This window comes from Terrapene carolina, unplaced genomic scaffold, assembly GCF_002925995.2.
Source record: "Terrapene carolina triunguis isolate 2854851 unplaced genomic scaffold, T_m_triunguis-2.0 Scaffold84, whole genome shotgun sequence".
Taxonomy (NCBI): domain Eukaryota; kingdom Metazoa; phylum Chordata; order Testudines; family Emydidae; genus Terrapene; species Terrapene triunguis.
In genome coordinates, this window is record NW_020664435.1 from 2,561,718 (window position 1) to 2,585,726 (window position 24,009).

The following is a 24,009-nucleotide window of genomic DNA, read 5'->3' on the forward strand; positions in this document are numbered from 1 at the left end:
GTTAGCTACATTGACAAAAAGCAATCCCTGGGGCTATGGTAGCAGAGCTTTGTCAGTTATGAGTCACTCACTTGCAGTTCTACTTCACCAATGCAAAAGATATGTAAAAAATGAGAGATACAAAGTAAAAAAGGGTAATTTACAAATTAACATCTTGGAGATGCTGGTGGTAGGCGAAGGAAGGTTGGAGGGAATTCTTCATGCTTACCACCTCCACTCTGGCGATTACCCTATAGAGAACACATTTATATTATTTACTAGCATTTAGGTGACCCTGTGGCAGGTGGGATAGATTTATGTTCTATTCAGTGCCCATTGGCAAACAAGAGGCAACATCTTCAGTAGGTGTTCAATGATATACTCAATATGCTCAACTTAAGCCAAGTGAAAAAACCAAGAGACCTGGGCTCAGTTCTTGGCTCCACATCTCGTGATCCTTAGGCCTGTTGGGTACAAGAACACTATCAAAGGTAATGTGCTCATCTTCTTGACGCAACAGTCCCTCTGGCTAATTTTGGAGCTCAGTTAATAGGCTCTATTGCAGCACTCCTCGTTGGAGAGCAGAAAGGTGATTGTAGATGGAATGGAATACACAAATTGGGAAGATCAGGGTTTTGCATAGTATCTGAATGAAAAAAAAGTGTCTCTCCCCCCCGCAAAAAAGTTGAATACATTCAAACTCAGGACATTTATTTTAAAGCATTCTTGTGCTTAGTTTTTCATGCACACAAAGAATGAGATAATATCGAAATCTCATCTTTTATTTTGTGGCATTTATTCAGAAAGTACAGCCGTGACATTTAAAAATAGTTAAATTTGAAAAAATTGGCACATCATCTGAGTAGGTTTTATTAGCAGCTTAATTACTATAGCTATATAATTTCTAGGAAAATACCATGTTAATTTTAAAAGATAAAAGACAGTATGAAATTTTGCTACTTGTACTACTTTATCATACAATACAGAGAAAATCTGTTAGTCATCACTAGAGGCAATAGTATATTATAAATAAGTATCCATTTTAATTACAGCTTAAATAATTTTCTCATCAATTCTAATGAAAAGTAGTATACAAAACTCCAACCTTTCGGTCACATAGTACAATCTTCCTGAGATCTTATATCCACATTTTTTTTTTTTTTTTAAACAAAATATTTACTGTGAGGTCCGTGATCTCCAAGATATAAAACTAAAATAGGCATTTCCTGCATAGCAGAAGGTAACCACAAAGGCGAAGAACTATAGAGAGAGGGAAAAGAAAAAACAAACATTAGAAAAAAATAGTATCTTTTTAGAGCATTTTAATTTTATGAAAAGGATTCGATAGAAGAGAAATAGTTACATTAATAAAAATGGTGCTCATTTAGGATCTGATCCTGCCAACTTAACTCACAAAGAGAAGCAACTTATTTTATTATTCCAATAGGACCATATTGATGGAGGAAGGCACTACTCAAAGTGAATATGGTGACAGAGTCAGACCATTACTGTAAATACAGTACCTAACTTTTGCAAGCTTTAACTGTTCTTGTATACTTCTTCCCCCTTCTCCTTTAAACTTTTTATGTATTACTCGAATAGCTGCACATCAGCTATTCTATATATTTTAATACCACCCAGTGCCAATGGTAAGGCTTCTGTTATCACTGAAAGTTATTTAAAATAGACAGCTTACGTTAAGCAATTATGAAAATTTAGGACCAACCAGGGTTAACAGGTACAATGTATCTGGTTTTATATGTTGTCATGGGCCTGATTCTGTCACCCTTACTACTGGAGCAAAGTACCACTGAACATGTATAAGGGTAGAAGAATTAGGGCTCAGATTAGACACCTGTATAATGATGCTAAAGAGTATATAACATCTGTTGGTGAGCTTTGTTTAACCAGAAGCACCAAACAAATCGTAGGAATTGGTGTAAAATATGGTTAATATAGAACACCGTGAGAATGTTGTTGCATTCTTAGTTTTGGGAAGTTTTGAGTCTTTCCTGAACTGCTCATGAACAAAAACCTGAATGCTTTCTTTTAGTTATGAGAGCATGTTGGGTGGAGATGATTTTGTTACTACTGAATTCTTAAAAATCTCTTTTTAGGAATAAGCAGGGGATGGAGGAACGTTTAACAAGCTCTCAGAGTAATAATCCAGGATTAACAGTTAAACAGCATTATGTGCAAGTAGCACTAAAAGCTATCAGAAGAGGTCCCAGGACATCTCAGATGATCTGACTGATCTGTGGAGCATTAATGCATTCTGCTTAAAAACCCGAATCAGCACAACTTGTATAGCACCAAACAAGTTCCAGCCAAAAGCAACACCCACTGAGTGACAGGCCTTTAATTATGAGGTGCCAAGAGGGAAATAAAACACTAAACACCAGGGAGGTGAGAGAGAAGAGGTCCTCCACATGGGTGGCGGGTGATGTTTCCCGTTGTGGAGCCTAGCCCCTGCCTAGTCTCTTCCGACTGCAGCCCCGCCTCTTCTGGCTGAAACCCCGCCCCTGCTCTCAGCCCCCCCCATGGCCCTGGCGGGGGTGAGGGGTGAGGGGGAGGAGGGCTGAGAGCTCTGTAGATTTACAAAACCTAAAACAGGATATTCCCATTTCAGCTCACACTTTTGAAAATTCCATTCTCAATGTAACGTTGTCATACATAGAATATATTCGTTTTTAATTATTTTTTTAAAATAACTCACTGAAGAAGCTGCCCAGCTGTTGTAATTGTGGCTGTTCTGCTCATTGGTAACTGAAGATGAATTTACAATGGCAGCAATGAGGTACAAAATAAAGGCACTTCCATTAAAGCATAGACCCTAGGCCAGGACAGGGGAAAAAAAATAAAAAATTAAACAACATTTGATATTGAGTACATACTTCTACTTGCCATGTGCTACAACTACAGGGAAAAATTCTCCTCTCAGTTATATCTGAAACCCTACTGAATTCAGGGGGGATGCACTGATGCAATTGTGAGGAGAAGTTGGCCTCTCGTGTGAACACCCCCACACCATGTAGCTGAAATACAATTCCCAATTATCCTTACTACTGCTGTAATTAAAATAACCCAACAGTGTTATAACTATAATGGCAAGTGCTACTTATGAAACTTAATATAAACAACATTTGAACGTAATCTTAATTGTTTCACCTTGTAACTCTGGATATTAGTAAGAACACAGTCAAATTTTATGTATTTTAATACAACTATTGAAACAAATTCTGCTTTCCTTTACATCACAATAAATCCAGAGTAACACCATTAAAGACAGTGGAGTCCGTGGATTTCCAACAGTGAAAATGAAGGCAGAATTAGGCTTTATTATATCAATATTTTAGGCAACAGAAATACAAATACCAATACACCAAAAAAAATAAAAATAAAAAGCCACTTGATTAAGTTTCTAAACATGAAGAAAGTTCTGCATATGAATTAACCACAGTCAGAATGCTTGCACAGTTTTATGCTCCTCCATTTTGGGGGAGGTCAGGTGGGGAAGGGAGTCACTCTTCCAAGATGAAGTCTCCCATCACGCAGTCTGGCCCCCTTTCCTGTGACAGAAGCAGGGGCGGCCCGTCCATGCAGGCAAACTAGGCGGTTGCCTAGGGTGCAAACTAAATGGGGTACCAAATTCGAGGGGGGGTGGAAACAATTAAAAAAATACAAATAAAATAACGAAGATGTCATTATTTCAATTCTCGTGTGCGTACAGAGGGAATATGAATTATAATTCATTTCTCTACATTTCTGAGAATTTATTAATATGCCAAATCTTTTATTTACTGCAAAAATAAATAAGATTTTAGCTATTTTTTTTTTCAGTTTGCGATGGAGGGTCAAGATGACCCACTCCGCAATTTTGATAAGCAATAACTCAGCCACAATTAAACACATCCGCCAGCAGCAAGATCTGCAATGCTAGTGACACCTAACTCGAATATACATCCAGGTCGCATAGCCGGAAATTCATGTGGAGCAGAGATATCACGAGTTGACAGATGTTAAACAGTCATTTTAACACATGCCGCAGGTAGATGGTTAAGAATCGAGTGAATACTGTGGAAAATTGTGTTTTATAATGCTGAAAGAAGTTAGTCTTTATTCTTTGGCATCAAAAATCGAAAATGTGAGTATCTTTAAGCATTATTAAACCTTAGCGTTATTATCGGGCTATATAATTATGAACTTTTCTTTGTTATAACTGGTTCACATGTAATAAATAAGGTCCACAAAATAAAAGTAACAGCATTAATGCTTAACAGACTACAAAAGTGATGAGGTCACACTTCAAGTGGGTAACCGTGAGGAAGGGGATTACTTTCCAAACAACCGGTGTCGGGTTATCATGTCGAAAAAGATCATTTTGTTTCCATGTAAATGCTGTAACTGTTTTAATAGGTGAGTGTATGTTACTAATCATTGAATCTTTAAGCAGTGAAAAGATGTGTTGGGATGGCTGCAATGTGGTTTAAATCGCCAGCCATGTGGTGGGTGTGTCAGCCATCCTTAACGCTATAATGCTTGCAGTTGGGAGCACAGTACATAATATTCAAATGCCCCAAGGCAGAAAGAGGAAAAAGAAAACCCTCAGGAGCCAAGTATTGTAAATGAAAGGCCGAGAAGGAAAAGGACCAAGCAAAACAGCAGGGATCCTTCCTGAAATATCTTCTCTTTAATCCAAATAAAGATGGAAGCAGTTCACAGCATCCAGATGAAGGAATTTTACTTGGAGATGAGGGTAGCTCACATCCACAAAAAAGCAGTTTGGAAACTCAAGATGATGGAAACTTACTTCTAGATGGAGGCAGCTCACAGCATCAGACTGATATGGAAGTGGAGAAAATTTATTCACCTTCAGAGAGATAGGCAGAAATTGAAGTAAATGAAGTAGAAGGAAGAAAGGATGAGGAAGCTACAAACAAGTTACAGTATGGGGACCCAGCTTCATGGCCCAGATCTGATGACAGTGTGCGGCAAATTCTCGTGGAACATGGACCCGAACAAGTTCATGAATTTCCCTTCCCCAAGGATGGAAATAAAAGAAAAATTCTCTGCTCAGCATTACAAGAGGAAACTCATTAATGGGGAAGAAATTCATCGAAACTGGTTATAATATTCAGTGTCAAAGGACTCTGTTTTGCTTTTGCTGCAACTTGTTTAGAAATCAAGCAATTGGTACATCACTTACTGAAAATGGTTTGAAGGACTGGAAAAACATATCTTCAATTCTCTCTTCACATGAAAGTAGTACAGAACATTTGGAATGTTTTCAAAATTGGAAAGAATTTGAACTACGATTGAAAAAAGGAAAAACTATCGAAGAAAAATTACGTGTGATCAAAGAAAAAGAATATTGGCAACAAATATTAGAGTGTCTGATTGCTTTAGTGAGAGTTCTCGGTGGGCAAAATTTAGCATTCCGCAGCCATGGTAGAAATGAAAAAAAATTATACACTCCAGGTAATGGAAAAACTTTTTAAAATTTGTTGAATACCTAGCTTTGTTTGATCCAGTCATGAAGGAGCATCTACGTAAAATAACTGATCATGAAACACAGGTTCATTACTTAGGAAAAAAATATGCAGAATGAACTGTCAAATCCTAGCAAATGCCATTAAAAAGAAAATTGTATTTTGCAGAATGGGCAGCTTCTACTTTTCAATAATACTGGACTGTACACTAGATGTGAGTCATGTTGAACTAATGACGATGATCATTTGTTTTGTGGATATGGAAAAGTCTGCAGATGAAGATAATGCTGAAGTGCTCATAAAGGAACATTTTTGGGGTTTCATACCACTGAAGGAGACGACTGGAGAATTTATGACAAACTATTCTACAAGAACTTGAAACAATGTCATTATCTGTTGAAAACTTACGTGGCCAAGGCTATGATAATGGGAGTAATACGAAGGGTAAAGACAATGGTGTGCAAACGAGAATGATGGAAATCAATCCTAGGGCCTTTTTCGTTCCTTGCAGTGCGCATTCTCTGAATTTGGTTGTCAATGATGCTCCTAAATGCTGTTTGGAGGCAAGTTTCTTTGACCTGGTGCAACGTGTTTATGTGTTTTTTCTCAGGCTCAACACGCCGTTGGGAGATTCTGACTCAGCATGTGAACTCTCTAACTGTAAAACCACTTAGTCAGACAAGATTGGAGAGTCGCATTGATGCTTTGAAGCCTCTTTGCTATGAACCTGGAAACATTTATGATGCCCTAATTGTAATTTCTGATGATACTACCTTTACTGGATCATCTGGCAATATGGCACGTTCAGATGCAGAAGCTCTTGCAAATGGCCTTTCCAAGTTCAAATTTGTGACTTCACTCATTTTGTGGTGTAATATCCTTTTCGAGATTAACTTCACCAGTAAGCAGCATCAGGAAAAGAACTTGAACATACATTCTGCTATTCAAAAACTGCAGCAAACTAAAAATATTCTGGAGGAATTCAGAAGTGATGAAGGGTTCAAAAGAACACTGGTAGATTCTCTCGAGCATGCTGAAGAAATAGACTTTCCGACAGAATTTGAACCAGAGCCAGTTCGTATTCGGCAAAAGAAACGGCAGTTTTCGTATGAAGGATGAGACACACCCATTCAGAACCCAAAACAAAGGTTCAAAGTGAATTTCTACTTCGCAGTTCTTGATACTGCTAGTCACTCGGTTGACGAAAGATTTCAACAGATGCAGCAGCAGCAGCTAGAGTCGGTATTTGGCTTTCTAAATGATCTCCACAGCTTACAAAAGAAAACAACAAAACAGATAAAATAATTTTGTATAAAACTGGAGTCGGCATTGACTCATGAAAATTCAAAAGACATCGATGCTACAGATCTGTGTAGTGAGCTTCAGGCTTTTTCAAGACAAGTTAAGAAACATTCCACTCCTGAAGAAGTACTGAAGTTTGTTTGTGAAAATAAACTCAGACAATTTTCCAAATATTTTTATAGCTCTACGCATTCTTTTAACTTTGCCAGTTTCCGTAGCTAGTGGGGAACATAGCGACTCAAAGTTAAAATTGATAAAAACATATCTGCGTTCAACAATGGTGCAAGAGAGACTTGTTGGACTTGCCACAATGTCAATAGAGCATGAAATAGCTGGAAAACTGGATCTAAAAGAAACGGTTACTCACCTTTGTAACCGTTGTTCTTCGAGATGTGTTGCTCATATCCATTCCAATTAGGGTGTGCGCGCGCCGTGTGCACGATTGTCGGAGAATTTTCTACTCTAGCAACACCCGGTGGGTCGGTTGTGGAGCCCCCTGGAGTGGTGCCTTCATGGTGCTGGATATATACCCCAGCCAACCCAGCGCCCCCTCAGTTCCTTCTTGCCGGCTACTCCGACAGTAGGGAAGGGGGGCGGGTTTGGAATGGATATGAGCAACACATCTCAAAGAACAACAGTTACAAAGGTGAGTAACCGTTTCTTCTTCTTCGAGTGCTTGCTCATATCGATTCCAATTAGGTGACTACCAAGCCTTACCTAGGCGGTGGGGTCAGAGTGAGACATCGCTGAGTGCAAAACCGCTGATCCGAATGCAGCATCGTCTCTGGACTGCTGTACAAGCGCATAGTGAGCGGCGAAGGTGTGGACCGATGACCAAACCGCCTCTCTACAAATGTCCTGGATCGGGATGTGAGCCAGGAAGGTAGTTGAGGAGGCTTGGGCCCTCGTGGAGTGGGCGGTGAGGCGTGGTGTCGGGGCACCGGCCAGGTCGTAGCAAGCACGAAGGCAGGATGTGATCCAAGAGGAGAGACGTTGCATGGAGACCGGTAAACCTTTCATCCGGTCGGCCACTGCAACGAAGAGTTGCGTCGTCTTCCTAAACGGTTTCGTACGCTCAATATAGAAAGCAAGGGCCCTGCGTACGTCCAAGGAGTGCATACGCTGGTCTTGACGGGTGGTGTGCGGCTTAGGATGGAAGACCGGGAGAAATATATCTTGGTTCACATGAAAAGCTGATACCACCTTGGGAAGAAAGGCAGGGTGGGGATGAAGCTGCACCTTGTCTTTATGGAAGACTGTGTATGGAGGCTCAGACGTGAGCGCCCTGATTTCAGAAACACGCCTCGCTGAAGTGATGGCTACAAGGAAGGCTGTCTTCCAAGATAGGTAAAGGAGTGAGCAGGTAGCCAATGGCTCGAACGGGGGCCCTGTGAGCTTGGAGAGAACCAGGTTAAGATCCCACGCCAGAACGGGTTGACGTTGCTGTGGGTATAGCCGGTCTAAGCCCTTGAGGAATCTGACAACCATCGGGTTAGAGAAGACCGAGGAAGTGTGTTCTCCTGGGTGGAACGCCGATATAGCGGCCAGGTGAACCCTGACCGAAGATATCACCAAGCCCTGCTGTTTTAGGGATAGGAGATATTCAAGTATAAGTGGAATAGACGCCTACAAGGGGGGCGTGGCCCGCTGCTCGCACCAACAGGAGAAACGTTTCCACTTGGCTAAGTAAGTGGTCCGTGTAGAGGGCTTTCTACTTCCCAGTAGAATCTGTTGCACGGGATGTGAGCATCGTAGCTCTGTCCGATTCAGCCATGGAGCATCCACGCTGTAAGGTGGAGCGATTGCAGGTCAGGGTGACAGAGTCGGCCGTGGTCCTGAGAGATCAAGTCTGGGCACAAGGGAAGCGTGATCGGAGCTTGTACCGATAGCTCCAGATGCGTGGTGTACCAGTGCTGTCTTGGCCAAGCTGGAGCGACTAGAATCATACGTGCCTTGTCTCTGCGTAGCTTGAGCAGTACCCTGTGGACCAGTGGAAATGGAGGAAAAGCGTAGAACAGCTGGTCTCTCCACGATAGGAGGAAAGCATCTGACAGGGAGCCCGGAGATCGCCCTTGGAGGGAGCAGAACACGTGGCACTTCCTGTTGGCTCGTGAGGCGAACAGGTCGTCCTGGGGAAATCCCCACCTCTGGAAGATGGAATGGATGATATCCGGGCGAATCGACCACTCGTGCGTCTAGAAGGATCTGCTGAGACGGTCCGCTAGAGTGTTCTGGACTCCAGGGAGGAACGATGCCATGGGATGTATTGAGTGGGCAATGCAGAACTCCCACAGGCGAATGGCCTCTTGGCATAGGAGAGACGACCGGGCTCCTCTTTGCTTGTTGATGTAAAACATGGCCGTAGTTTTGTCTGTGAGGACTGACATGCAACGGCCATGTAGGAGACCAAGAAATGCCTGACAGGCTAGGCGCACCGCCATCAGCTCTCGAACATTGATGTGCAGAGCTAGTTGGGATGCGGTCCACAGGCCCTGGGTATGGTGCTCCCCGAGGTGAGCGCCCCAACCTAGAGATGAAGCGTCCGTGACCAGGTGCAGGGAGGGTTGTGGGGCGTGAAACGTCACTCCTGTGCAAACCGCCTTGTGATCCAGCCACCAGGTGAGAGAGGTCAAGACCGAGTTCGGAACCGTGACCACCATGTTCAGGTTGTCCCGATAAGGACGGTACACTGATGATACCCAGGCCTGAAGTGGGCGAAGCCGAAGTCTGGCATGCCTGGTTACGTAAGTGCAAGAGGCCATGTGTCCCAACAGGCCGAGGCACGTCCTTATTGTGGTGCTCGGGAAGACCTGGAGTCCGTGGATAATGTTTGTGATGGTGTGAAACCGAGTGTCTGGCAGAAGAGCTCGGGCGAGTCTGGAGTCTAAGACTGCCCCGATAAACTCTATTCTCTGGGTTGGCTCCAGAGTGGACTTTTCTTTGTTGAGTAAAATGCCTAACTCGTGGAATGTTTGTAGTATTATCTGGACGTGAGTTTGAACTTGCTCCCTGGTGCGGCCACGCACCAGCCAGTCATCTAGATACGGGAACACCTGTATCCTTTGTCGACGAAGGTATGCTGCCACGACAGCCATACATTTGGTGAACACACTCGGAGCCGCGGACAAGCCGAAGGGAAGGACGGCAAATTGGTAGTGCTCATTGTCTACTACAAATCGAAGGAAGCGCCTGTGGGGGGGGGGGTAGATTGCTATATGAAAATATGCGTCCTTCATGTCGCGGGTGGCGTACCAGTCTCCAGGATCCAGGGAAGGGATGATGGTCTCCAAGGAGACCATGCGGAACTTCAACTTTACTATGAATTTGTTGAGTCCGCGTAAATCTAAAATGGGTCGCAGACCCCCTTTTGCTTTGGGGGATCAGGAAGTAGCGGGAGTAAAACCCCCTGCCCCTTAACTCTGGCGGAACCTCCTCTATGGCCCCCATAGAGAGGAGCCCAAAAACCTCCTGTATAAGGAGATGCTCGTGAGAAGGGTCCCTGAAGAGGGACAGGGAGAGAGGGATGGAAGGGGGGGAAACGAAGAAAACTGGAGAGCGTATCCCCTCTCCACCGTGCGAAGGACCCAACGGTCCGAGGTTATAAGGGACCAAGCACGGTGGAAACGGGAGAGGCGATCCCGAAAGAAAGGGAATGGATCCTGGGTAGTGGCTGGCACGCCGTCCTCGAGCGCACCTTCAAAAATTTTGCCTAGGTCCTGAAGGCGGTCTAGGAGGGCCTTGGTTCTGACCGGGTTGGGGGCCAGTCGACCTCCGTCTACCACCTCGCCCCCGCCTTCTGGGGAAGTCCTGTCTTGGACGAGGAGGAGGAGGGTAGAACCTTTGTGGCTGGGGCCTAAGACATGCATCCCCAGGGAGTGCATGATGGTTCTGGAGTCCTTGAGGCTCTGCAACCGAGAGTCCGTCTTGTCCGAGAACAACCCCTGGCCCTCAAACGGCAGATCTTGCAGGGTCTGCTGCAGTTCTGGCGGTAACCCCGATACCTGGAGCCAGGAGACGCGTCTCATGGCTATCCCAGACGCTAGTGTCCTGGCGGCAGAGTCCGCTATGTCCAGGGAGGCCTGCAAGGAGGTCCTAGCCACCTTTTTACCTTCCTCCACTAGGGCCCCGAACTCTTCTCTCGAGTCCTGGGGGACCAACTCTTTAAATTTACCATGGAATTCCATGAGTTGTAATTGTACCGACTCAAGAGCGCCTGTTGGTTTGCGGCTCTGAGCTGCAGACCCCCCGCTGAGTAAACCTTACGCCCAAACAAATCGAAGCGTTTGGCGTCCTTCGATTTGGGCGCTGCCGCCTGCTGACCATGACGCTCTCTTGCGTTCACTGAAGAGACTACTAGTGAACAAGGCGGAGGGTGTGTATAGAGGTACTCATGGTCTTTAGAGGGGACAAAGTACTTCCTCTCTACATCTCTGGCAGTGGGAGGGATGAAGGCCGGGGTTTGCCATATGGCATTAGCGTTAGCCTGGATTGTACGAATAATGGGCAACGCCACCCGGGATGGGGCATCAGCTGAGAGGATGCTCACCACCGGGTCCTCCACCTCCACTATCTCCTCAGCCTGTAGGTTCATGTTCCGTGCCACCCTACGCAACAAGTCTTGGTGGGCACGGAGGTCTATTGGAGGTGGGCCTGAGGCTGTTGTACCCGCCACCGCCTCATCTGGGGAGGATGAGGAGGCCGCCTCGGGGTAAAGGATCCAGATGAGGGTCCGGCTCCAAGGGTCCCTGATGTGCAGGATCCCCTGCACCGGGGTCTGGGGCCTGCGTGGGTGTCGGCACTGGAGCCTCCATTCCCCCTGGGGGAGGACGGGAGATGGTGGCCTCAGGTACCCTGGGTTCAGAGTGTGCCGAGCGAGAGGCCGCTGGTGGAGCCCCTTGAGCTTGGTGATATGCCCATGGGGTCCAGAAAGACCAATGTGCAGGGTCCTGTCTAGGGTCCTCTGCCCCCTCCTGCCAATGACCCAAGTCGTCTGCAGCTGACCCTGAGCAGGGTATGCTGATCGGGAAGCCCCTTCCGAAGAGCGAGACGCCGATCTTGAGGGCCAGGGCGGTGCCGAGCGTGATTGCAGGGGCTTGTCCTGGTACGGTGCCGAGCGGTGCCGGTCCACAGGCGAGCGGTCTCTGCGCGGTGCCGGTGAGCGGTACCGGGATCAAGAACGGTGCCGATGGCCATGCCGGTACCGGGATCCAGATCTGGATCGCGAAGACGAAGACAGTCTGTAGACTCGGTGCCGGGAGCGGCCTCGTGAATGGGAGCGGTGCTCATACCGGTGCCGGGAACTGCGTCTGAACTCCGACAGGTACCGATGCTCAGGTCGGTGGCGAGAAGTAGATTGGTGCCGGGAGGAAGATCTGGGCCGCAAGTACGACCGGTGCCGAGATGAAGATCGGTGCCGGGACTGCGAGCGGCGTCGGGACCTGCTCTGAGACCGGGAGCGGTGCCGCGAGTCCACGCTCGGAGATGGAGGGCGTATCAGGGCAGGCTTGCCCCTGGATTGCACCGTGCGAAGGGGATGCGGTGCCGCGGGCTGAGACGGCGCCGGCTCCGTGAGGGCGATAAGGTCTTTCGCCGTTGCAAAAGTCTCCGGTGTAGAAGGGAGACAGAGCTCAACCACAGGACGAGGCGGTGAGCCAGTCCGCACCGGACTCAATGGCCCTACACCCGGTGCCGGAGTCAACTGTGTTGACGATGCCTGCACCCTCTGGCGCTCCGAAGCCGGACGCGGCTCTACCTGGGTCTTGCGGGTCTTTTATGTCCCGGAGACAGGGAACGGCGCCGAGGGGCTTGCGGCAGATGCGGTGCCGAGGGAGGATGGTGCCGTGGGGCCTTATCCGCGTCTACTCGCGGTGCAGTACCGGAAGGTGCCGCTGGCACGCCAAAGGGAGATCTGGGCTAAGTGCTGCCTCCATAAGGAGGTGCTTAAGTCTAAAGTCCCGCTCCTTTTTGGTCCTGGGCTTGAAAGCCTTGCAGATCTTACACTTGTCCGTCTGGTGAGACTCCCCTAAACCTTCAGACAAGAGTCGTGAGGGTCTCCCGTAGGCATAGGCTTAGCACAGGTCACGCATGGCTTAAAGCCAGGAGCCTTGGGCATGAGCCTGGCTGTGCGCCGTGGGGGAAAAGGGGGGATAATAGCCCCCTTAACCCCCGCTAACTATTTATAACTAGTCTACAAAACTATTAACAACAAACTACTAATCTAAAAGTATATAACCAACAACTATCTACAAGAATGAACAAGTAAAGCTAGGGAGAGTGGAGAACAGCTATGCCGCGCTCCACAGTTCCAACGACCGTCACGGGCGGTAAGAAGGAACTGAGGGGGCACTGGGTCGGCTGGGGTATATATCCAGCGCCATGAAGGCGCCACTCCAGGGGGCTCCACAGCCGACCCACCGGGTGTTGCTAGGGTAGAAAATTCTCCGACGATCGTGCACGCGGCGCGCGCACACCCTAATTGGAATCGATATGAGCAAGCACTCGAAGAAGAACTAGTGACTGAATTTTCAAAACTTAAAGCAAGAAAAGTCACGTTTTAAGAGCAACCGAGTGTTTTTTATTCAGAGTGTTTTGTAAATACAGGTTAAAGTTCATTGAAGAACTTTCTTATTTCTTTCTATATTGGATGTGGTGATAATGGCAGTTAAAGCAGGATAGTGTAATAGATGATTTTGGATTTGTAATCATAAAAATTATAATTAACATTTTTAATGCATTTTTATTTGAAATCGGACTGAAATATCATCTAGCTGTCGTGTACAAATCTATTCTGAAAATTTCGTGTCTCTATTTTATCTGATCTCAGAAACATTGGTTGGACGGACGGACAAATCGAATAATTAAGCATCTGAGCTTAAAAAACATTAAAAGGAAAAAAAAGGGGGCAAAATGTTTTCCAGTTTACCAAAAACCTCAGCCTAGATCTGCCCTTGGGCGTGGGGGACGCCGATTGCATAGTTCGCTTAGGGCTGCCCCGGACAGAAGGGAGATCCCTTTGGGGCTGTACTCCTCCTCACACTGCTAGACTGGCTAGCTAGGTTTTAGAAAGGTAGCAGCCTAGACACTTCCTCATCCTACAAACAAAGTGTGCTACTTTGCTCTACCCACAGTAACTTCCGATTCACAGAGCAAGAGACTAAGCAACGGAAGTTACTCCAGATCGAGAGGGGAGGGAAAAAAAAAAGTGGGGGTGTTTTTAAATTTGTTATCATTTAAGTACTCAGTATTTCAAGATCACTACTACAGGAAGTTAAGCCCTGTAAGAAAACACGACTTATACAAGGCTAATGAACATGCCCTTTTACAATCTATATATTGTCCTTCTAATTAATTGATGATATATTGGATTGGAATTCTTATGATGTACTCTATGTAAATTCACAGCAGCGGGAGTTCCAAGCAGTCTCTTCAGAACCAATCCCGAGTGCACCCAACTCCCATTGACTTTTAGGCCGTACATTTGCATTTTAACATGTTATTGTGAACATCCTGTCCCCTCAACCACAGTCAAAGATGTCCCCAGATACATCTGGTGTGGCTCCAATGGCTGAGTGTTTGTGTGAGCACAATATTACATGGGCGCCCCTGCACACTGTGGAGCCCAACTCCATTGCAGCTCCCTGTATGTTGTCATAGGGGCTGGGGAGAGGGCAGAGGCTACTGAATTCACCAGTCATTGACACTGGCAGAATTCACAAAAGCTACTGCAGCCTCAGAATTGCAGTACAAGTCACAGCTGCAGAATGTCTGCTGCCATTCCATGGGGTGATGGGGAAGAAGCACTTATCCACACACTTAAGCAGAGAGCCCAGCCTGGCCACTCAGGTGGAGCCCTGGGGCCCAGAATTTAGGATTAAATGAATGTAATTAATCAGGATAAAATTAAAATGTGTAAAACATTTAATCTTCTTTGTTTTAGTGCTTGTCTTATTCAGATGCTTTCAATTTGCACTAATACAGTATCAAGGTACCAATTTAATGACTGGATCCCAGGAGTCATCAGGCTCAGGTGGAATTTCATGAAGTGGCCCTTTATTTCCAAGTCTTCAAAGCTGGTTCGTTAGTTTTTTGTTTTTCCTCCAAAGAGACCCAATTATCCTAGAAAACTGTAAATCCCTGCAGTATCTTGTCATGTATAAAGGAAGGAAGAACATCATTTTTGTAAAGTGTTGCTTTGGGAGATAACATTGTGGGGAAGAATGGAGCTGAACGCAAGTTTAGTTTACTGTACCCCTATTGCCAATGTATTATCCAAAACAAAGGGTTCATGTTAAAGTTACCACCTGCTTCTTAAATCCAAATTCACCACAGTTTAAAATCTTCCATTCATTATTCTTGGTGAAGAACACACACACACACCGCAGACAATTTTGGAGCAGGTGTCTTTAGGTTTATTTGCAGTAAAGTAACTGTGTCTTATATGGTTAGGTGATGTACTTACCCTACAATGAATTAATTTATGAAATAGGAATCAATATTAAAGTTTGGACACTGCATACAATAAATGTGTCTTTGGGCTAACAATCCTCTCAGGAGACAATTTCTGGAGTATAGGGAAAAACAAAAACCTACCTAATTAGATATATGCTGGCATCTTGCCCTCCCAAAGGGAGGCGTTAACAATTTATACTGGAAGCAGACCCAGGACTGTATTCCTCCTGACCAACCACAAGTGGCATGGGTCTAATTAATTCATAGGTCATATCACAAAGCTCTTCTAGTACCACCGTGCAAAACAAGGGGGAATCCAAGCATTTGCATTTGTCCCCTGCCCCTCCTTCTTCCCTCTAAAGTTCTTCGGTCATGGAAGTAGGCTGCCATTTTGGTCTGCATCTAAACAATCTTATCTGTAAAGCAGATTGAAAACTTCTCACAGCAAGAAACACTTGGCTCTATAAACAAGTGGAGACATCTAGGTGGTAGACAACTTGACATATCTGAGATCAGTTCTGCTGATCTGCAAGCTGCTACCTTGCCTGATTCTGTTGCTAATAGATAAAACTAATGGAGGCAGTGACCAAAACGATCCAAATTGATGGCAGCTGTCTTACCTTTGACTACATTCATGCCAAATGTAACTTAAAAAATAAAACCTCTAAACACATCAAGATACAAAAATGTTGGATTATTTTACAGCAGTACTGTAACAGTGTTATAATTGTAAAGGCAAGTGCTGCTCATGAAACTTGAAAATATAAAATCTATTTGTACATAATCCTAGTTCTACAGACCGGTATTGCTACAGCAAGCTATTTCTCATGGCAACAAATCGGAAAGTCATGGCAAAAAGTAATACTCTGACTCTTAACATTTTAATAGTCACGGCACACAATATAGCAAGTTGTTTGTCATGTGAAAGTAAAATATCCTTTATATTACAATAAAATGGTTTTAAACTGTTTAATGATATTTAAGTATAAAAATAACATATTAGACACATACAACAATAAATTATAATACTTCATGAAAGAGTCATGGTGAGTAGCAGGCTGGTTGAGGTAACAAAGGCTTCTAGGGTTTTTTTTGTTTTCCTTAAAGTAAGTGTCTTTGTCATGGAAGTCTTGACTGTAACAAATATACTGCCATTTCTACTAGGGATTGCTCAAACTAGGATCTGGATTTCAGTTACCCAGGAATTTCAGCAGTATTCAGATTTTTTTTTTAAAATTACTATCTGCCCAAGATTTACTGTGACCAGTATAAACTACTAATAGAAAGGATTTAATGAGAGAAGGTTGGACTGGCATGCAATTTAAAATAGCTCACACAAATACACAGCAGCACTATGTCCCCCTCTAGTGGCTAGACATATACGTGTTTATGAGTCTGCTGCTGACTCGGAGTCCATCACTTGGTCCTTTAGCTCAAGAAGTGCAGGCTCAGGCTTTCAGATCCAGAGGTTCTAGGTTCAAGCCCTATAGATGACTCAACAAGGGTCCTTTATGGCTTACCTACAGAGCCAGGTCCATTAGCTCAGAGGCCATCAGAGTCAAAACTCCATATGGGGTCTAGCGACTACAGGGGGACAAAGAGCCACATTGTATTAGCTTGTGTAACAGGTACACATTTCCATTCTTGGAAAATAAGACATTGGATAGACCAATGACCAAAAGGAAATGAGTTAAAGGAACCATGATGGTTAGGCAAATAAAGCCTGACACTGTACTACACAATATTGATATTCCTGCTGGTTAGTCCACATAATAAGAGTAGCAATAACTTCAGAGTGAATTTGCTCCCCTGGTCTTTTGAGTGAGAAAGTAGGTGTTGCAGTCTAGGAATGGGAAGAAATTAAAATGAAGACAGAAGGATCTCCAGGGTACACCCTACCTAGTCTGGGTGTGAGAAAAGGGGTTTTGCAGTAGACCAAGCTTTAGATGAATTATGTGACAACAGCCAGTGTCAGGAACATGGATAGATGTTAATTATAAATAAAAAATGGAGGTGTGAAAGCACATTATAGTTCCTTAACTACAATTATGGAGTACATCAATGTCTTCCTCTCTCCTGTACACAGTAAAAAACAAAACAACAACAATAATAATAATAATAATAAAAAAACCGCAGCAACAAAGATTGTGCATACTTACCACCGTGGTCCATGGCACCTGGGGAATCCTAGTGTAGGTCACTGTCATGTAGATGATTAAAAAGAAGACAGTAAGAACCCAGTAAAATACGGCTACAAACATCACCCAGCCGAAGGCAGGATACAGGAAATACTCTGTTCCAGCGACCAGTGTCCATACCAGCAGCCCTAGCACCTGTAAAGATTGTAGAGGAAAACAAACATCATACAGATTTAGAACAGGAACACACACACCCATCCACTTTTAGAAATGTAGTTTTCAAGCAAACATCCCTAAGGACCTTTGAGTCAACACTGTACAGTGGAAAAGGCATTGCCCTTCTCTTTTATGCAACAATAAAAAGTTCTATTTAAGTGATTTATTGGACTGGATGTTGTGTAGTAGAAATATGGGCACAAACATCCTTTAAAGAAAGCATGAGTTAATGTGATTTTGTAGCTATCGAAGAGATGGTTCATTTCTTTCTGAATTGCTCCTTTCAATAAAATTGGGGGATGGGGAGGGGAGAAGTGAAGGAGGCAGGGGAAACGGAACGTAATTGAAGTCACTCCTGGCAATAATTAAAATAATGGAAAGGAGTAAATTTCTCAAAGTATTTTACGGAACTGAAGAGACTAAAATCTGAGTAGGCTGGTGTGTGATATTAGCCAGAATAGGGAAAAGGAGACAGACAGACATTCCTGCACAGAAATAATGGGAGACAGCATTATGGTGAATGTTAGTAACTGTGTTTGAACACTAGCTTATTAGCTATAGTGCACCGATGTACGTTTTGTTATAGTAGCAATATCAGTGAAGTGACATTTCTTGTATTGAGATTTTTTCCATTTATACATTTTTGCGAGTTGCTCATAAATTATAAAACCTCAATTATAGAGAAGAATATAATTTTAAGTTCTTCACAATGGTAAATAATTGATTTCAGAAGGGCCAGAATCTGGACCTAAATTTCTTATATTTTACAAGAATTTTGATTTCTTCCCTGTTCCACACCACTCAGACTCCAGTGCAAGTCACATAATAGGGAGAAACGGAACAAGATGATGGTTCTCCTGCCTATTGCATGTTTATACAATTGGGAAAAATGCAAAAGAATCAGATAGTTTTGCCACAGTTTCACTTCCATCAGGTTTGTTCCTGCTCCAATGCAATTAAGTGGCCATGCTCCCACTGACTTCAATGGTGCATGATTGAGTCCATAAAATCACTTGTATTAAAAATTTCTCATCATCATGTAGGTCATAAGGTAAAAAAAGCTAAAATCGAACAAAAGGCCACTATAATTTACACTGTCCTATTGACTTTCAAAACACAGAGAGTCTTATTCTATCTACTAGTTCTGAAAACATTAGATGACTTCAGTTTATCCTCCAAATCATCATCCAAGCTAAACTCACTCCTTCAAATCTGCCATCTTGTTTCTTTGTACTGTATTCTAATCTATATGCACTATGTATTCTTACTGTGTTTTATATCAATTTTTTGTACTTACTATTTGAAAAGATAGAAGGAATCATGCTTGATTAATAAGAGGCGGTTACTCACCCTGTGCCGTAACTGACGTTCTTTGAGATGAGTGTCCCTGTGGGTGATCCACTCCAGCTTGTGGGTGCTCCACTCCAGGTGTTGGTGCATCCCTGCACCTTTGTTCGGAGATTTATACAGCAGTACTTGTACCGGTCGCGCACACGCAGAGCCTGCCCCCCCGCTCTGAGTGTACTTAATAGTAAGTGTGCGCGACCGGTCTCGTCAGTTCCTTCTCTCCAACGGGGGCTATCCCAACTCTGAAGTGGAGGGGAGGAGGGTGGGTAGAGGAGCACCCACAGAGACACTCATCGTCTACTTCTTCTTCTTCTTCTAGAGAGAGAGAGAGATTCCTGTGGGTGCTCCACTCCAGGTGTCTTAAAAGCAGTGGACCTCAAGGAAGTAGGGACTTCGGATTTGGTAGGAATGCAGTAGATAATACAGCTCTGCCTAATCGTGCATCAGAGAGAGGGCCTTGAGTAAGGGCATAATGCTTAACAAACGTGTCTTCAGAAGTCCAAGTGGCTGCTTTATAGATATCAGCCAGAGGAACTTTGCGTAGAAAAGCCACAGAGGTAGCCACAGATCTAGTGGAGTGAGTTCTGATGCCGGAAGGAGGCGTAACTTTCTTTATTTGATAGCACAGTCAGATACACTCAGAAATTCAGTTTGAAAGTCTATGAGTAGAAATAGGTGTCCCTCTGGAGTGCTCCGCAATGGAGACAAAGAGTCTAGAAGAGTTTCTAAAGGGCTTGGTTCTATCCAAGTCCTGCATACATCTAACGTATGCATTGTGGATTCAAAAGAGTTTGCATGTGGTTTAAGAAAGAAGGTTGGTAGGTGTATTGGCTCATTGATGACGAACGCACCTTTGGAAGAAATTTGGGGTGTAGTCAGAGGATAACCTTGTCCTTAAAAAATAGTGTGTACGGTGGGTCCGCCATGAGAGCTGCTATTTCTCCTGCACATCTGGCGGAGGTGATTGCCACTAAGAATGCTGTTTTCATGGAGAGGTGTAAGAGGGAGCAAGTGGTTAGGGGCTCGAATGGTTGTTTAGTTAAGCAGGTGAAGGTCCCACGGAGGGGTAGGAGGTTTAGTGTCTGGGTATAGGGATTGGAGCCCTTTGAGAAAACGCTTGGTGATTGGATGAGCAAAAACAGAGATATCGTCGATCTTGTCATGAAAAGTTTAATAGCAGCTAAGTGGACTTTGATGGAGCTGAAAGGAAGGCCAGATTGCTTAAAGGTCTAATAGATAGTCAAGTATGGGTGGAGGAGGTGCAGAAGTAGGAGGACGTTGTTTAGTTGAGCACCAGTGTGTGAATCACTTCCACTTTTGGAGACATGTGATGCGAGTAGATTGTGTTCTGCTATGTAGGAGCCCTCTTTGAACCTGCTCAGAGCATGCTAGTTCGTTTTGGGAGAACCACGTAGGAGCCAAGCTTTGAGGTGAAGCATGGACAGGTTGGGGTGAAGAAATCGGCCGTGTTGCTGCGATAGGTGGTTCGGAGTGAGGGGCAACGAAATCGGTGGGTGAATTGACATTCTGGTGAGGAATGGAAACCATGGTTGTCTGGGCCACGATGGGGCAATCAGAATTACCGTGGCACGATCTGGGTGTATCTTTGTCAGAACTCTGTGGAGAACCGGTATTGGGGGAAAAGCACACATTAAGTATTGAGCCCATGAGATCAGGAACGCATCTCCTAGGGAATGTTTGCCCAGTCCTGCTCTGGAGTAAAATTAGGGACATTTCTTGTTCTTCGCAGTCGCGAAGAGGTCCAGGGTTGGATAGCCCCAAAACACAGAATATATTGCGTATGATCGTGTCGTTTATCTCCCATTCGTGATCCCAGGGAAAACGTCTGCTTAGTTTGTCCGCGATGGTATTCAGGGCCCCGGGAAGATAGGTGGCGGATATCTGGATGTTGTTCACGAGGCACCAATTCCAGAGCTTCATGGCTTATGTGCCAAGCGAGTGAAATCGAGCCCCTCCCTGCCTGATGACATAGAACACGCATGCAATGTTGTCTGTCATTATCCGAACATGTTGGTTCTGAACAAATGGGAGGAAGTGACGGCGGGCATTGCGTATGGCTCACAGTTCTAGGACATTTATGTATAGGGAGGCTTCGGTGGAAGACCATAGCCCCTGGACTGTGTGGTGGGACATGTGCACTCCCCATCCCATAAGGGATGCATCGGTAGTCATTATGAATGATGGGGAGACCTGGAGAAAAAGGACTCCTGAGCAGAGGTTGGCGGGAACTGTCCACCATCGGAGGGAGTCTCACTCTGAAGGGTATGGATAGAGGCTAGTTTAGAGCGTGTACATTCGGTCTGTAAACCGTGGCCAACCAAGCTTGGAAGAACCTCATGTATAGGCGTGTATTTTTGACCACGAAAGTACACGAGAGCCATGTGGCCTAATAGTTGCAGACAGTCTTGTGCAGTGACCTGTGGACTGTTGCGAAGTTTTGTAACCAGGAGTTTTATGGTGTTGAAACGATCGAGGGGGGGAGAGGCTCTTCCCATTTGGGAATTGAGTTGTGCTTCTATGAACTCCAGTTGTTAGGTAGCAGATAAGGTGGATTTGTTTTTGTTTATTTGCAGTCCAAGGGAGAGGAAGCAAGCGACAGTAAGCTGCGTGGATCAAAGAGCTTCATCAAACGTTGAGGCGACAATTGTTGAGGTAAGGAAATATTATAACCCTGTTTCCTGAGGTGGGCAGTAACCACAGCTAGGAGTTTGGAGAAAACTCGGGTGGCGGTAGATGGGCCGAAGGGCAACGCTCTGTATTGAAAATGTGTCGAACTGAGGGTAAAACGAAGAAAACGTTTGTGGACTGGATGAATAGTTACTTTCATGTAAGTGTCCTGTAGGTTGAGGACTGAAAACCAATCACCCTGCTCCAGCGCTGGGATTATGGTGGGGAGGATAACCATTTTGAACTTTTGATTTTTGATAAATTTGTTTAGCTGCCTGAAGTCGAGGATCGGTCGCCATCCCCTAGTTTTCTTTTCTGTTAAGAAGTAATGGGAATAGAAACCTTTCCCTGTGTGTTGTTTGGGCACGACTTCCACTGCCCCCAGTTGAAGGAGATGTTGCACTTCTTGGAGGAGCAGTTGCTCGTGAGAGGGGTCCCTGAAGAGGAATGGGGAAGGTGGGTGGGTGAGAGGCGGGGAGAGGAAAGGGATAGAATAGCCAACTGTGATGAGCTCTAAAGCCCACTTGGTCAGTGGTAATTAGAGATATCCTCTCTCCTAAAACTGAAAGGGACCTTGAAAGGTCATCGAGTCCAGTCCCCTGCCTTCACTAGCAGGACCAAGTACTGATTTTTGCCCCAGTTCCTTAAGTGGCCCCCTCAAGGATTGAACTCACAACCCTGGGTTTAGCAGGCCAATGCTCAAACCACTGAGCTATCCCTCCCCATTTTGCCATTGATGGGAGAATGGGTGTAGGTGGTGACCAAAGATAGGGGCAGGTGGTGTAAGAGCTGAAGTGGGAATATTGTTTTCTATACCCTCGACCAAGGCTTCAAATTTGCTTATTTATTGGTCAGAGGGGGTTGAGACGCTGCCAAGGAGTTGGGACGGCGGCATTGGTATCTGGGTCTCTGGCGTTGCTGTTGCTCGTGAGATCTATGCAATTGTTGGGTCTATGTGGGGTAGTGTGGTCGCCGGTAACGCTGATATCTATATTGTCACCTTCTGGTCATAGGTGTTTGAATTCCTAGAGACCGGAGAGTTGCCCTGGAGTCCTTCATGGAATGGAGTAAGTCATTCGTAATGGAGGAGAATAGTTTGTCACCATCGAAGGGGAGATCCTCAGTGGTACTCTGGACCTCTTGGGGAAAGGAAGAGGATGAGAGCCATGACCCTTGGCGCATCACGACTGCTGTGGACCATGCTGCAGTATTGGCCACATCAAGGGCAGCTTGAAGAGCAGTGCGGGAGAGGATTTGTCCCTCGGAAACTATGACTGTAAATTGTTGTTTCTTTTCTTCTGGAATGTGATCAATAAAGTCCATGCATTTATTGTAATTTTTGTGGTCGTGCCTAGCTAGAACAGCTGTATAATTAGCAATGCGAAACTGCAACATGGAAGAAGCGTATACCTTACGTCCAAGCAGATCTAACTGCTTACTGTTCTTGTCAGAAGGGGTGGAGCGGGGAAACTGGTGTTTGTTCTTTTGGTTAACTGCGTCTACTACCAGCGAGTTTGGCGCTGGGTGAGTAAAAAGGAATTCCGAGCCCTTGGAAGGAATAAAGTACTTTGTCCGCTCACTTACAGGTAGGCAGGCTTGCAGCTGGGGTTTGCCAAATGGCCTTGGCAGGTTCTAAAAGGGCTGTGTTGATAGGTAATGTAATTCTAGAAGAAGAAGAGGGCTGCAGGATGTTGGTTAGCTCATGCTGCTGTTCAGGAACTTCATCCAGGTTAATTCGTAGCTCATTGGCAACTCTTTTAAACAGGTCTTGAAATTTTGAGAAGTTGTCCGAAAACGTCGGAGGAAGCAATGCTTCATCAGGTGGAACAACTAGTTCTACCGGGTTAGAGGTAGGCCATGCTTGCTCTTGCGGTTGTGACAGGGCTGCCTGGTGTCTGGAGTCAGTGGCAGAGTTGTCAGCTGGCGGTACCGAGCAGGTCTCACGCCTGGCTGCATTGGTATACCACTGCTCTACAGCCAAAATGCTTCTGAAATAAATGTAGTCAAACTTTACTAATTCTGGGTCACTGAGAACGAAAATGATGCTTAAAATTGTTGATTGGCTCTAGTTTTCAAGATATGCTATTGGGTCAGTATATACGACCCTTGACTTGGGAATGGCGGAGGATAAGTGAGTTATAAAGGGAAAGGATCTCAATTTAAACCAGAAATGACTAAAATACATCTTTGACTGGATCTATGAATAAATCTATGACTGGGTTTGGACAGTACTTGCTTTTTAGGCAAAACAATGAATGATGCAATCTGAAGCTGGTATTGCGTCATACATGATATGAATTGCATCATGTTATTCCTAGAAGTCATGGATGATGCAGTCATAACGAAGCTTACATCACTCCGCTGAACAAATTGCCCTATATCAGCTCTAGAAATCATACAGT

At 44.9% G+C, this 24,009-nt stretch overlaps 1 protein-coding gene across 1 annotated transcript in view; it reads right to left on the reverse strand.

Annotated features, from left to right (window-relative positions):
- Positions 1-408: 408 nt before the first annotated feature.
- CMTM8 (CKLF like MARVEL transmembrane domain containing 8) overlaps positions 409-24,009 on the reverse strand; it is a 74,091-nt gene continuing 50,490 nt past the window's right edge. The window contains exons 2-4 of the mRNA XM_026649343.1: positions 17,378-17,551; positions 2,696-2,812; positions 409-1,239 (exon numbers count right to left, since the gene is read on the reverse strand). Of these exons, the coding sequence (XP_026505128.1) occupies positions 1,156-1,239; positions 2,696-2,812; positions 17,378-17,551 (375 nt within the window). The 3' untranslated portion in view covers positions 409-1,155. The remainder of the gene's footprint in view (positions 1,240-2,695; positions 2,813-17,377; positions 17,552-24,009) is intronic.